The sequence below is a fragment of the Patiria miniata genome, unplaced genomic scaffold (genome assembly GCF_015706575.1).
Source record: "Patiria miniata isolate m_02_andy unplaced genomic scaffold, ASM1570657v1 HiC_scaffold_8, whole genome shotgun sequence".
Lineage (NCBI taxonomy): Eukaryota > Metazoa > Echinodermata > Asteroidea > Valvatida > Asterinidae > Patiria > Patiria miniata.
Genome location: NW_024037075.1, coordinates 290,920 through 307,066, shown reverse-complemented (window position 1 = coordinate 307,066; position 16,147 = coordinate 290,920). Strand labels below are relative to the sequence as shown.

At 40.0% G+C, this 16,147-nt stretch overlaps 1 protein-coding gene across 1 annotated transcript; it reads left to right on the top strand.

Annotated features, from left to right (window-relative positions):
- The first annotated feature begins 1,087 nt into the window (after positions 1 to 1,087).
- On the top strand, positions 1,088 to 11,343 carry LOC119719611. Its single transcript, XM_038189095.1, has 4 exons — positions 1,088 to 1,326; positions 7,096 to 7,289; positions 9,005 to 9,163; positions 10,101 to 11,343. Exons 1-4 carry the CDS (start codon positions 1,131 to 1,133, stop codon positions 10,314 to 10,316), a joined length of 765 nt encoding a protein of 254 aa, XP_038045023.1. The 5' UTR covers positions 1,088 to 1,130; the 3' UTR covers positions 10,317 to 11,343.
- The last annotated feature ends 4,804 nt before the right edge of the window (positions 11,344 to 16,147 follow it).

Genomic DNA, 16,147 nt, shown 5'->3' with positions numbered 1-16,147 from the left:
AAATGTTCATTAGCAAACTACTTGACTCACCAATACTGATAACTACCTTGCAGAAGATTGCGGGTAAGTTTTGTCGATTCCTTAATTTATACCATTAAATGTCTGCATTTTTCCGGAACTCATCCCGGACGGATATGAATTGATAGTGCGCCCTAAGTCTTTTGAAAAACATTGGCACTAATCATTCTGTAGACAAAGAGTTATTTTGGGATGGGGAGAGAAGTGGTGTTTTTGTTTGTTTGGGGGGAGGAGAGATAGCCTGGAATGGTCTCCAACATGGTCAACGTTCAAGCTTCATGATTTCTAAAGCAGGCTGTCTTTCATTAATTAGTGCCCTTTTGCAATTTTGTGTATGGTAATCCTATTTGACTTTGAGGAAAATTAATTATTTGATCTGATGCGTTAGTCTTCTTCCAAAGGGAATGATGTACCTGAAATGACATTGTGGATGCACATTAATTTGTTAAATGTTGTTGACTCTGCCTTGCTAAAGATATGAATATTGCTGGTAAAAATCAATGCAAAAAATATTTACTCGCAAATTTGATGGCACTAAATTTTGTGTTTGTTAAGCTGACATATATGGCTTATCAGTGGGCTCACTAGATCGTAGCTAATTATAGGGCTGTGCATTGGAACCGGGTTCCCGAGTACCTGACCGTTGATGGCAGGATCTGGTTCCAGATTATGGGATCGTGTACCACAATTTATAATTTGATACCACAGTTGAGGTTGTGATGTTCTGCAGTTCTGAAGATATACATTTTCCATTTTTAGCCGTGTCCACTGTCTCATGGAATTGCCTAGTGAACTCTATAGTTCAAGAGTTGAGGTAGTTGTAGGTCTCATTCAAATGACGTCATTTCCTACAGACATCCATGTGCATTGGCATTTTGAGCGTCAACTTGCATAACGTGCATCGGCTGCGTCATATTTCAAACACATTTCGAGCAACAAGCATGCGTGTTTGGAACATTTTTAACACTGTGCAATGCGTGCTTGATTGCGTAAAATTTGCAGTTGCAGTTTTTCTACAGAGATGGCCGTCATTGAGTGAGCCCTATTACAGGGTGCTGCATGGTCTAAAGTGGTATGTCTCTTTCTACTTAATATGAAGACGTCACAGTTTAATGCGTCAGGCCAGCCTAGACCTGGCCGAGAGGGCCCAGTGCACCATCTCACCAACAGTGGAGGGACGCATCTTCCATCTGACCCAAGAAGAGCGCCACCACTTGACGGATCGCCAATCGCAGTTCATACTTGATTACAAGGAGGAACTCGAGATACAGCTGACGGACAATAACAACACTCCATTGCATTACGCTGGTATGAGTCAGTGCTATTGTGGCCTATAACAGGGTGTCCAAAAAAAAAAAACACCTCAAAGCACCCTCTTTTTCACAGGTTTTTAAAAATACAACAGAAATCTTGATACGTATTTTACAAGTTTAGTTCCTTAGCTTTCCTACGACAAACATCTTTTGAATTAGAAAAACATTTAGTGAGTTATGGTCACTAAAAAAAGTGCGTCTTTTTTTTGGGGGGGGGTTCCATGGTCTGAATTTCCACTTACAAGGATTGAAATGGATTTGGAGTGAAGGAATTTTGCTGTCTTAATTTCGTAATTTTGTTTGTTTGTTTGTTTTTATTTTTTTGTGGGCAAAAATTGTCATTTCTCTCTTTGGAAGAATGGTAGTCCTGAAAAGGACTGTTCTGTATAACTTCTTAGGTGTTTATTGTTCTGCTGTGCCCTCTGCTTGCTTTTTGTTTTAAGCAAATGCTTGATTATAAATTTCCATTACAGAAAATACCTCACCTCTGTTTACCTACATTTGCATATCAGCGCGCATGCGCACAAACATTCGCTGAAAAGAATAGCGCCCAAGCCACACCCTCATTGTCCACTGCATGCCCCAAGCCCACAAAGGACCCTGTAACCTAATAGCTCGTCCTAGTTTTTTCAGCGACGCGTAGCGTCAACACGTACAAATTAACTGTACTCGCTGTGCCTGTTAAAAAAACAAAAAAAAACATGGCGGCCTCCGCCAAAAAAAGTAAACTATTACTGTTAGCCCAAGTCATTCTTCTAAAGGAAATTAAATCACCCTCCATCGTACACTCCAAGCGTGATATTTACGCCACTTCAACCGGATTTAATCCCCGGGTTCGACGGTAGGAAATACCCGGGAATAGGCACGTCTCTCCAGCGAGAGTCACTGCAAGATTTCCGGAAAATCCCGCCACTACGACCGGGTCTACATGTAATTCCCGGGCTCGACGGTAGGAAACACCCCGGGAACAAGCACTTCTCTCCAGAGAGAGTCACTGCAAGATTCCCGGAAAATCCCGCACATTCGACGGTCTACTAGTACTACAGCACATGCAAGCAGCGGAATCAGAGATCGCCACTCATGTGCTTGCGGGTAGGCGAGGCTTGGCGTTCAAACCCAATGGTCCCTCGGTAATTCGACCAGCCCGCCCGGTCACAGAGGCGGGGCACCACCCACCACCGCCTTCTTCATCAACACTACACGCAAGTACAGACGTACACCATGATCAAGCTTTCCGGGCGAGCCCGAGATTTCTCCATCGCCTTCAATAGAATCAACACTAAGTGGGCTTTTTTGTGTATTTTAAATATTTACTTTATTGTGAACACTGGATTTAAATGAACTGAAATTTCAAATTTTGAGAACATTTACAAGGACGGGGCCATGCATGCCACGCGATATCGACACGTGGTGCGGTGCAGCATGGCTACATGTACACATGGAACCAGACTTGCCATATGTACGTGGTTTTGCCCTACAGAGGGCGCACTTTCTTAAGTGACCTTCATGACTTTGCGTTACCGATGGGTACTCGTCGATCGTCTTGGGATTTCTCCACACTCTTTGAAGGATTTTGGGGTTCCTTTTTAACTCGGAGACTAGGATTCCATTCTACCGTGGATTTTTCATCCAGGTACACACCGTCGTGAAGTTTTTCAACATGACTTCAGCAGTTAATCTTACCAACTGCTCGACTGTCCACGGCACTGGGATTTGACCCGGCGCGGACCGCCTTCCGAGCCCAGCCTGTTTGCGGTTCCAACTTGCGTTTTCAATTGGACTCGGACGGAGGATTGACTTCGGACATTCGGGCCGATTGGATTGTGATTAGTTATTCTTTGGAGTCGTCTCCCATGTTCGAGATTGCCTTCTGGGTTTTCTCTTATAATGTTATTTATTCAGTGAAAATGCGTGATAACACTACAGCCTTGCCGCCTTTCCATTAGCAGCACTCGACCGGCTATCGGTAAGCTTTCAGTTTCTCCATCCTATAACAGTGGGTTGGTCCTTTTGAGCATGTTCATATTACAGGCTCACATGTATCTACGCTCAAGCTACCTTTGGATAGTACTTTTTAGTAGGATGCAACCTGATGCCACTTTAGTTTGATATCATTACAAGATTGTTACTCAAACGTTACTGGCGTCTGGATGCAGCATTCTTTCCCTGCTTCTTCCCAATATATACGATTGGGTTGGGGTTTGTTGTGTAGGAGGATTCCTTATTTGGATTCTTTGATATTCTGTCATTTGAATATCTTGCTTAGCTGGCCTGTTTATATATTCATCAGCCTGTTGGGATGCTTCGTTGATTTTTACAATAGACCAAGGATTATTGCCTTACTCTTCAATCTATCTATGCCACGGGGCCTTCACAGAATATTCTTCTTTGTCTGGTGCCCTTGCAAGTTGCCATGATATCTCCCTTAACTGATACAGTTTTTATTGGAGATTTTATCATTCTGCTTTATTGTCTAGATTGGTGGAATTGCATTTGGACTTATTGCTAATTCTGGCTATTGGGCATTTTTGTCTTGAATGAATGTTTCTTTGCATAATATCAGGTTATATAGCAAGACTATGGTGCAGGATTCCATACTTTGAGATAAGTTAATCCTCATAGGTGCTTGGCATGCATGTACATCTTCTACGTCGGTCTCCAACCGGGTCTCAAACCAGCATGATTCAGCTAGGAGTTTGTAGACCGGCCTTCTCTTCATCCTTGGCTTACAGCAGAATCTCGACATATCTCCACTGCTTCGAGTCTTTAGAACAAGTATTTGTCCTACAGAGTCCGGCCAGATGTGGTTTTATGTAACTTCATACATAAAGGGGTTGTCAGACACTTCTTCGAAGCATTGTTCAGAATTCTTATCTACCTCGGTTATCCCTGACCACGAGCTTCTGCCTCAACATACACTTGTTTGTTGCTTTAGAGAAAGTTATCTTTCCTTAAGGAATGAACTAGACCAGGATACTTCCAACTGGATCAGGTTTCGGCTTACTTCAACCTTTCTCAGTCAGTAGCAGTTTGACGAATGGCAGCCCATTATCAGACTCGACATGCAGCAAGGAATTCAGATGGAAATGCTTTCTACTTCCCTCCAGTCTCTTGAGACGGTTGGTTTGCTGCTTCCATCAATCTTTGGGATAATAATGTCCTTGTACAGTACCCATTCATGGATCATCAGAAGTTGGAGTTCCACATACCTACAAGGTTTCGCTACAGACCTTTGGATTTTCACACCTCCTTTGGGTCTTTATAAGAATCACCGTTGTTGTGACAACATTCCTTTTTACAGCAAAACAGATCTATTTGCTGTGGTACTTAGATGTTAGGCTACAGCAGACCTTACATGTAAATGTATCTCCAGTTTAGCCTTTAACAGTCTACCTTACTCGCACTTGAGGTGGTTTTTCATCTTCAGTATTAAGCTCCTTCAACTTCGTTTCAGGCTTTACTGGGGAAGGTTAAACACAACGTGATGGCATCAGAACCTTCTGGCATCTTGATGATAGACCTAGTTCCCTGGTGCATGACACACAGAAGCTCTGTGCAGCCTTTCCTTTGTCTTCCCATCTACGCTAAGAGTCACCTCCAAAGCGATTCCAGTTACCCATCTTAGCTATGACCCACTGCACCTTTTAGGACTATGTACCGGTAACTACACCTTCTACCATCGCATTGGGTACCTCGGACAGGGTTTGAGATTCCATCTGGATGGTCATTTAATACCTAGCACTTGGCCAACTATAGAGAGCCAGTTGCATTCCTTCAACTAAAGCTATTGACAGTGCTCAAGACCTGGCATTTGCTCATCCAAAGTCACAATCAAGCTTGTCTTGGTCCGGATGGACAATTCCACAGTTCAGATGTAGTGTACTACTTGCTTCATCCGGGGAACTCGCTCTTTCTTCTTGCCTGTCCACTTTAGAGACACCCAGTTGGCTGTTGCTTTACGTTTCACACCTGGCCAGAAAGAAGGTGTTGAATTCACTTCAACAGAATGATTTCTTCTCCCTTCAGTATTCAGACACAGGTCCTCAACATTCTCAGTATGCTACCAGTACTTGCACCTATCTACATGTATTTACATCCCTTCCAGGCTACCAGCTTCCAATTCCAGCCTTTCGCCAAGTTTATACTCATCCTGTAGTCCTCTGGTCTAGAAGAATCCTTCAGCTTCAACGCGGCAGGAATTCATACATGTAGCTCCTTTTTGGCTACAGCAGCCATAATCCCTTTACTCCTGGACCACCTTGGTCTCACAACAATAATTCTACACGCAGACATTGCTACATGTACATGTACTCTCCATCTTGTACCTGGATGCTTTCATTATCTGAAAGCTACAGTCTTTAGAGTCAGAAGCAAGTTGATTCCCCATGGGGTATGATAGTAGCTGCCAATCCCCGATCTGCATCTGCACCTTCATTTGGGATTTCGCTGACAGTCAATCCAGTTTCAGATATCTACTGTCCAGGGTTACTGATGAACCATAATTGTAGTCCTCTATCAGGGTTCCAATGATACATCTACAGTTTCCTCAAAATCACTCGGATGCACGGCAGGTTTATCAGTTGACCGCCTACTGTAAAGTACCGGTAGATAGGCCTACCATCTTTGGATCCAAGTATCATCATTGGGTCACTCGCCTTAGCCCCTTGCGGAACCAACAGGTACATTGAAACTCTCCTTTCTGTCGGGTTGCGAAACCCATATTCTTACTGGCTGCTGTAGTAGCTTGCCTTAAGAAGGGAATTTCACTAAGTTACCAGGTCATAGCCATTGGCACATGACTGTAAATTTACTTCAAGCCTCTGTGACCATGATCGCTCGATTGTCGGTGCCACCAAAGAGTGCCCTCCCAAAAATCGAGGATCAAAATCTCAAGCTCAGGAAACACCCAGCGTGACAACTTCCTGAACTCAACTGCTTGGAGCCTCCTTTTCAGATACAGGGAACAGGGCTCTCTTTTTCAGGTATCAGAAAAGCGGACTGCCGGAAGAACCCTTACACTGTCACACCTTGCTTATAGCTGTTGTGCAAGCAGAGGGTTGCATTAGCAGAAAGTCTTCAAGGAAACTGCACAATCAGCAGCCCGCAAAGCCCGCAAAGCTCCTTTAGAATAGATCGGCAGCACCCGGGTATGTCTATATAAGCAACCTTTTCATGCCATTTAGAATTGCATGTAGGCCTAGTTTAGACTTTCAAGTACCACTGCATGTCCCTTCCCCCCTTGAGACTTTCGGTGCTACTCTGCAAATGTAGGTAAACAGAGGTGAGGTATTTTCTGTAATGGAATTCCTAAAATCCAAAGGGATTTTCCATTCTAGTAAGAAAATACTCACCTCTGTTTACCATCCCTCCCTTTAAAAAAAAAACAAACAAAAACTAGGACGAGCTGCATGTCCCTTCCCCCCTTGAGACTTTCGGTGCTACTCTGCAAATGTAGGTAAACAGAGGTGAGGTATTTCGCAGAGGTGAGCACAAACATTCGCTGAAAAGAATAGCGCCCAAGCCACACCCTCATTGTCCACTGCATGCCCCAAGCCCACAAAGGACCCTGTAACCTATACAGGGTCCTTTGTGGGCTTGGGGCATGCAGTGGACAATGAGGGTGTGGCTTGGGCGCTATTCTTTTCAGCGAATGTTTGTGCGCATGCGCGCTGATATGCAAATGTAGGTAAACAGAGGTGAGTATTTTCTTACTAGAATGGAAAATCCCTTTGGATTTTAGGAAATTCTGCCTCTTTGTACACAGCCAAGTCCTACCCACACACCCTGACCACGCCCATCCCTGAGGTGGTGGTATCCAGCGACATGTTCTCTGGTAGTCACGGCAATGAAGATGACGATGATGACATAGCCTCCCCCTCCTCCTCCTTTGTTGCTATCTACGATGACGATGAGATGAGATGCATGTGGACAGCTGTACAGCAAGACGATGTGACGGAGGTAGGCTGTATTCATTGAGCTGTTTTTTTTTGTAATCTTGCAACCGGGGGAAGGAGAATTTGGCCCCTCCCCCCCCCCCCCCCCCCCCCCCCGCCCGATATAAGTGCTATTTGGTAGGCCAGTAAACATTTTCATGCTCATGCATGCACAGTTTGAGCTCAATCGATTTAGTGTTTGTAAGTATGATCTACAGAATTCCACATATCCATCCATGAATTAGTGCATTTTTCTTTACATGGTCAGTTGAGAGAACAAGACATTTCAGTACCCTGAGAACACTATGTCCTATTTAAATGTAGTTGGTGTCAAAATGTCCATGAGACCGCAGTCCACAAACTGGTAAAGGCTTGGTGACATGGCTAGCCATGCACAATAGTTACAGGCTTGGTGACATGGCTAGCCATGCACAATAGTTAAAGGCTTGGTGACATGGCTAGCCATGCACAATAGTTAGAGCATTTCTAACTGCCCCGTCAAGTGTTTTTGTTATATCACAATTGTAATTATAAGATAGTTGACCAGCCAAACACTATTATAAGATGGAATTTTGCGTCGGGGCGATATAAATCAAATTAGGTTTTGCCCTTCACCGACGTTTTTTAAACACTGTATACTCAGTGTGTTACCTCCCGAGTGAAAGTTGGAAAAAATCACTCGGGTGGGACTCGAACCCACGACCTCCTGCTTTCTAGTGCAGATGTCTTACCACTCGACCACCGAGCTAACGGGATCGGTTGGCCGGTTCGAATCTGATGTACATAGCAGCGGGTACCGCATAAACTATTATAAGATGGAATTTTGCATCGGGGCGATATAAATCAAATTAGGTTTTGCCCTTCACCGACGTTTTTTAAACACTGTATACTCAGTGTGTTACCTCCCGAGTGAAAGTCAGCCAAACACTGTTAAGACTTCAATTTCAAAGGCTGTGGCCTTGTAGTCTGGGGTGTCAAACGCAAAATTGTGTGGGTTATTTAGCACATTGTGGGTTCAAGTACACTCTGAAGGCTGGTTCAGACTTCAAGTAAATTTTTTCAATTTAATCAACATTTATTTCCATAATGCCACAATTTTCATAAAACAGTGTAACAAAGTGAAGTAATAAATAATATTATTAAGATTATACATGTAGATCTTATAGATAAGAAAGAAAGAACAATAAATCAATGGGTAATTATGGAGGCATCTGCTGAAGCCGGGGGCTTATATGGAGATGCCTTGACAAAACCAAACCCAAATAACAACTCAACAAATACAGAGGCAGACTAACAATCGGACAAACATAACTACAATCAAAAGTGATGAATGTAAAGGAAGGGGGAGGCCCTTTTTTCCCCCTCCAAAATGGCCGCCCGACCAGGCTATTTCAGCTGATCAAATAAATAATGGGAAAAAACTCAAACACAATAAAGTTAACAGTAACGAATTAGTGAGCAAACAAAATGAATGATAGACAACAAATTCATTATAATCTTACACAAAATAAACAAACAAAACAATCAAAAGGCAAACAGAAATACACGAAGAAAATGAATTGTAAATGAAGTTTTACTGTGATGTTTGCTGCTACCCTAACAAGTTTTCCATGCACTGAATTTTGCATGGAGTACAGCTTTGAGTCTTGTGGTGTATATGTGTCGTCTTGCAAGATGCTTTGTAAAATACAGTAAAAATGATGTGGATATACTGGCACTATGCTTTCTTGTCCATTTTAGGTGCAAAGACTACACCAGGAGCAGTATGTCAATCTGAGTTTCATGTATGAACAGACCTCGGCCCTTCACGTTGCTGCTGAGCATGATGCATTGAGAGTGGCAGAGTATCTGCTGCAAGAAGCAAAGATGGACCCAGACGTCAGAGATGCAAAGTGCAAGGTAAACTCTGAGCCAGGACTGGTATGGGACAGTGGTGATTTCCTTTTTCCTCTGTCTCTAGTGACCATGGTTCGAATCTCAACTGAAAATCACTGCACTGTGCGGATTGGGTTTGTCTAGCTTCACTTGATACTGTAGGTTTATAAAGGATTAAATTTGTTTGGGGCATTTCCCTGTGTGACATGTGATTCTTGGTTGCATTTTGTGCTGATAAAATCTGGGAGTTCTTTTCTTTAAAATCTTGTGCCAGCATCAAGTATTCAGAGACATTCTACTGTCTGAGTTGTCATTTTTTTGGAAAAAAGGAGCTATGTATTTTAAGTTTCTTAGTTTTCTTGGGTCCATTTTTATGTGATAGTTTAACCATACAAGTTCCCGATGTGATAAGGATTGAAGTTGTTCTCAAATATAAGCGATAGAATGTTTTATGGTTTTAATTGTTTCTCAGCTGACTTCTGTCAATCTAAATGGTGTGATTAATTGATTTACGAATGGGAAGAGTTCCGGACAAGTTGCGGGTAGAATCATTTGAGTTGTCCAGAAGATGTTCTGCATTTGTCCCGGACATGTTCCGGGGAAAGTTTCATAAGCAACTGCTTGACTCACCAATACTGATAATTTCATTGCGGGAAGATTACGGGAAGTTGTTCAGAAACCTGCCAATTATACCCCATACAGTATCTGGAACTTGTCCCGGATATGATTTGACACGGGCCCTTAAGGCAAATTGTGCAGTTTTTTAAACTGTTGAAGACTATGGTAGTACAAAAATGTATACTACCAATTAAATAAAAATCAAATCTTGTTCTCAGGATGTCAATAAGGCATACACATGTAGGACATATTCAACCACACGTTTTGCAGAATTTAGTCTTTTCCAACGTGTTTTGATCAATTTCTAACAGTCTATTGTAAAAATTATATTTACTTTATACAGAACACCCCCTTGATGGTGGCTGCCATAAAAGGCAACCTTGAGATGGCAGAGCTTTTAATTCATAATTCAGCATCTCTAGATACTGTCAATCAGGAGGGGAAATGTCCCAAAGAGTGCTTGCCAGAGAGCTGTTCAAGTCAGTTGATGAGCCTTCTAACTGTCCAGGGTAATGTTGAAGACAACCAGACAACTAGGAAGAATGGAGCTATGCTATAAGTACATGTTTCTTATTAATATTCTTGTCATGTTGAGACTCTCCAGGGTAGCCAAACACAATTTAATATCCAGAAAGCATGAAGCTGTACAGCAAGTCAAGTATCCCTGAAGAGGTCCAAGTCAGTTGATGCACATTCTATCTGTCCAGGGTAATGTAAAAGACAACCAGATAACTAAAAAAATATTGAGTTTCTGTTGTTTCCTTAGCCATGTCTAAATCAGGTGAGGAGCCTCTACAGGGTAGACAAATTCAATCAAACAATAACAATGGCTGGAGCTTTTCTACAAATGAGGGTTCCTTGAAGGATGTCTAGTCCAGGGTAAAAGACATCCAAACTACTCATAAGAAAGAAGCTTAAATCTTCCATCATCAGTTGATCGATTTCTCTTGCGTAACAAGGAAGCATCAAATCCTGCTTTTGGTTGACGTTTCTTTGTAGAACCTTCTACTTAATATGTCTGAGGAACAACACTTTCAAAGTTGAGCCTTGATTTCCTTCCTTTTGTTCATTTTACGGTGTTACAGGGAAAAGGGTGACTAGCTGAATTGAATGAGTTATTATAGCTTCTTTGAACACTGCGCTATTCAAGCTGTGCTAAGGTCTTGAAATACATTCAAGACAATTGAAAGCCTTTCTTAAATTCTACAGACCGAATCCAAGTTACTTAATGTGCCTTCAGAGTCAACTGGGTAATATTCTTGTAAAAACAAATACACTTTAGTTTTGTTGAAAAAAAAAAAATAATGCAGGATAAAACTCAACCAGGGTAAGATCTTTTCCTCACTTTTTTAAATCAATATTTTTGCTGCCTTGTAAGTTGAAGGTTTCAAAGGCATTTTGACACACCGTGTTGCCTTTCATAGCGGACCAAAGTATACCTTCTGTTATTTTTAGTCTTAGTCATAGTTCACTTTAAGAAGTGTTTATTTGTAAATAAACAAGCAAATAAAATTGCAGTCCGTTGCTTACTCCGTGACCAAACATTAAATAATTATTTAAAAATGTACATTTGATTGTTATTGTAATTGTTTTAAAGAAATTTTGAAGAGTTTTGTTGTTGTTTAATTGCCCACTGAGCCAACTTTATGAGCATTGAGGGTGCAAATATTCACTGTTGTGTGCTAATTGTAATGCTAAGTTTGATAGTGGCAATGAATTGTTTATGTGGAGAATTTATTGTATGAAACCTTCCACAAATTGGGAGTATACATGTAAGTTGCAAGGTAGCATTTGCCAATAAACCTTTTTTTAAAGATGCAATTTGCTTAAGTAAGTTCTTGAATTTTCCAATTTCACAGACGTTTTACAGCCTGACAGTGTTGTAAACATAAAAAGAGCTTATCTTCTCTCCATATCTCCAATGAAAGTGAAGTTTGAGAATTTTATTTCTTCTATTTTACTCTTTTTTGAGGGGGGGGGGTTCATTGTTTGCCTTGAGAGCCGCATGCTGTGTAAGAAACATAGAGGGTAATACATAACAAGTACACACACTCTTGTTTTACTATACTCCCGAGGACAATGCTTTGTGTTTTCCTTTGTCCCTGTAATATAACACTCTCCCATAGACTAAGCACACAAACCTACTACAGAGGACTGTTTTGAAAAAAAAGACCCAACTCCCAACATGCCCAAGGACTGAAAGGATCTGTTGTTCTCCCTTTGTGTGTCTGTCCTTGGGGGGGTTATGTAGAACAAGTACACATTGTCTTGTTCCGTAGTTGTGGGACATACATGTACACTCGTCTGTACGAGGTATTTGTGGGGACCAAAAATGCCGTGGGGACAGCAGAAAGTGCCCATAACTCAGTCCTTATTTGCCTAACAATAAAAAACTTCCCCATAACGCAGTGTAGGCCAGGGCACATTTACATGTTAAAGGCAAACTTTGGGTAGTACCATGCATTTTACCCTTAAAACTCAATTCAAGGTGCACATTAAGTCTGGTAGTGGACTCGGAGTCCACACAAATACTAAAGGCATTGCTCTGTATTGCCTTGCAGCAAGGGTACTTTGGTCGTATAAATTTAAGGTCCAAAGCAGGACATTTTTCTTTGCCCGTTACCTTGACACTTTGTAAGTTACACACTTTGTAATTTACCTCTCAAGCATCATCATGATTAAGAATGGTTTTTCAAATGATTTCTATTTGTCGGGTAGGTAGTTTGCTATTCAGCATCACTCTTAGAGGACGACTGCATTAAGGAGTGCATCAGAATTATAAAATCACAGATTGTAGATGTAATTTATAGAATGACCGACTTATAGTTTTCTCTGGTTTGCACGTGGCTGACATCTATTGATGTTTATGAGAGTGTACATGTGTACCAGTGAAGACAGTTCAGTTGAAAGGCCATGGCAATAGTGTGGTGCTGGGAAAGTAAAAGTTACACTTCAGTAATCGCTCCTACATGTACTTTGGATGACTTTAAATTTGTATTTGTTAACCTAAAGTAAGTAACCTGTTACAAGGCAATTTTTAGCATGCCATTTGATATGTTAGCATTACTACATTATATGTAAGCAATAATAAACATTTACGACTTAATATGCATATCTACAAGTGCCTGGCTATATACAAGTATTCAATGCAAGAACGTTTAAATATTATTGGTTTTAACAGTTCAAATTTAATGTGTAAACAGTTTCATAAGTACAATGTATATACATTTGTTGAATTACTTATCTTGTATGTTGCACCTTACTCTTGCTGTTCTGGTGTTAACGTTTGATTATTCATACCAAATTGGTGGGTTAATGTTGGATTAATCTACAGATGCTGTTTACAACTTAAGACTTTTCAAACAACCCATGTTCACTTTCAGCTGTATTATTGTCATTGTGAATATTTCAAGATCTGTGCCTTAAAACGTGTCTTAAAGATGTTATTGTAAGTTGGTCAAGTCCAAGCAATTTTCTCCAGTACAAAGTGAATATTCTGTGTCATTGGGTTATGCAATGATATGGATTACATTAACACATAGAAGCATTTGCCAGATCCAGTGTTTTGTGGGTAGACTGTCATGACTTGGTTTTTACTGTAACTCTAACAGGGTAGAAACACACATCAACTTGGCAAAATTGTTTAAGGTATATGTATTTATGAAATTGTGTCATCTCTGTATTAGCTTTTTTGGTGATGAAATAGGGTGTTTTTTGTTCTTTGATGAAATATACTCTCCAAAAACAGCCAAACTTTTATGCAAGTTTGTAATGTAAATCACATAGATGTATCTGATTTATCAACTATAAGTTTTAAAAGAAAGGGGGGGGGTTCTTATTTTTACTTTCCAAACATTTTCCTAATCTGCTGAAATTCATTTTAAGGATATGATTTTAAAGACAACTTTGAATGTGTGGACATTTTTAGTAACAGTTTTTCCGAAGATTGGGATGGTGTATTCAAAAACATTCCAACTCAACGTGCTAAAAAAACTCGTGTAAATAATTTACAAATACTCACAGCTGCATTATGTATTTTCATGTATTGCACTTTCTACTAGTTAATTTAGTAGAATAACATTTACTCTGTTCCGTCCGAAATTTCAAGAAACCTCTACTGAAAGCTGTAAATGAGGAGTGCAAAGATATCGTGTTGGGTGTGCTTTCATGCAAATCTGTAACATGTACATGTTCATCATGTATCTCTGCTCCAGTTTCTCTCAAACTATGAAAGACATTATTAATGAGTTATTGTTTATGACAACTTAGAATTTTTAGTGGTTACAAAAATGTGTACATGACAAATACCTTGAAACAACTCATGGTGTTTAATGCACATGCAGCCTTCTTTGCGTTTGCCAGTGGTAGCTTTTTGGATAATGAATTCGAACCAGTTTAAAGGTATAGTCCATCATTAGCTGTTCCCAATTTCAATTGGGAACAGCTATTGTTTTCGTTTAAGGTTTTTTTTTTCCTTGTTTTTTTCTTTCTTTTTTTAGCTGTTTCGATGTACACATCGAAACAGCTCTTGTTTCTGTTATTTTTTTTTCTATTTTTTTCCCCCACTTTTTTTCTCATAGGATAACACGTGTTTTCGTTCTACAAGTCACTTTTGGCTTTTTTTCAAATCCGATCGACTTCAAACCTGGCACACACTTAGACCACCATCTGAAGATGTATGCCGAATCATGAAGTCATCATGACGTCATCACGTGTCACGTGACGTCATCCTTAAGGAGCATACTATAAGGCCCTATATCTACAGAACCGGAAGTCCGATTTGGTTCAAACTTGGTATGCAAGTATTCCGGGACGTGTTATAGACGAAAATTGCAGTGACGTCATGATGACGTCAACGTGTGATTTTACATAAATTATTCAATTTTTATATCTCATAAAAGAATGTGGTAAATTCGAAATTCTTTTTGTAACAGGTTTATTAGGTCATAGATAGATGCATAAAATTTCATCAAAAACATGATTTTTTTAAATTCACATATAAGGGTAGTATGTCGGATCGTTATGAAACTTGGTGGGTAGGTAGGTATAGATAACAGCATCCAAAATCGGAAGTGACGTCATCATGACGTCATCATCTGATTTTTTATGAAATTTTCAAATTGAAATATTTTCTTCAAATTTTGCAAAAATTATATAACATAGGGTCCGATCGACTTCAAACCTGGCACACACTTAAACAACCATCTGAAGATGTATGCCGAAACATGACGTCATCATGACGTCATCATGTGTCACATGACGTCATCCTAAAAGTGCATACTTTAAGGCCCTATATCTACTGAACCAGAGGTCCAAGTGGGTTCAAACTTGGTATGCAAGTATTCCGGGACGTGTTATAGACGAAAATTGCAGTGACGTCACGATGACGTCATCATGTGATTTTATATGAATTATTCAATTTTTGGACCTTTTACTCAAATCTCATCAATGGAACATGGTAAATTCAAAATTCTTTTTGTAACATGTTTGTTAGGTGAAAGATAGATGCACAAAATTTCATAAAATGTGTGACGTCATCATGAGTTCATCAAAAACGTGATTTTGTGATTCACATATAAGGGTATGTCCGATCGTTTTGAAACTTGGTGGGTAGGTAGGTTTAGATAAAAGCATTCAAAATCTGTAGTGACGTCATCATGATGTCATCATCTGATATTTTATGAATTTTTCAGATTTTAATATTTTCTTCAAATTTGGCAAAAATGATATAAAATAGGGTCCGATCGACTTCAAACCTGGCACACACTTAAACCACCATCTGAAGATTCAGGTCGAATCATGACGTCATCATGACATCATCACGTGTCACTTAACGTCATCCTAAAACTGCATAGTTTAAGTTACTATATTTTGAGAACCTGAGTATCAATCTCGGTATGCAGATATTCCAGGAAGTGTTATAGACAAAAATCGCAGTAACGTTACGATGACGATTTTATATGAATTATTCAGTTTTTGGACCTTTTACTCATATCTCATCAATGGAACGTGGTTAATTCGAAATTCTTTTTGCAAAAGGTTTGTTAGGTCGTAGATAGATTTCAAAAAATGTGTGCCGTCATCATGACGTCATGAATTTCTTTTTTTTTCATAGGATGGACACTTTTTGTATAGAATACGCATGTACATGTTCATTCGACCTGGATGAAACTCCTTTACGGCAGTCATTAATAAAACAGTCGAAGCAGCTCAGTGTTTGTCCACAAATACATTTCTAGTTTCATTTTCTTTTTCCACTTTTCCCCATAGGTTTTGTACACGTTTTTATTCTACAAGCCACTTTGGGAATTATTTTAAATCAGATCAACTTTAAACTCAGCATAAGTCATTAACCATCATCTGAAGATGTATGCCGAAACTTTTCGTCAT

Coding starts and splice junctions, on each gene's coding strand:
- LOC119719611 (XM_038189095.1), top strand. CDS start 1,131: ATGCGTCAGGCCAGCCTAGACCTGGCCGAGAGGGCCCAGTGCACCATC. Junction 1,327..7,095: donor CACTCCATTGCATTACGCTG/GTATGAGTCAGT, acceptor CTTTGTACACAG/CCAAGTCCTACCCACACACC. Junction 7,290..9,004: donor AGCAAGACGATGTGACGGAG/GTAGGCTGTATT, acceptor TGTCCATTTTAG/GTGCAAAGACTACACCAGGA.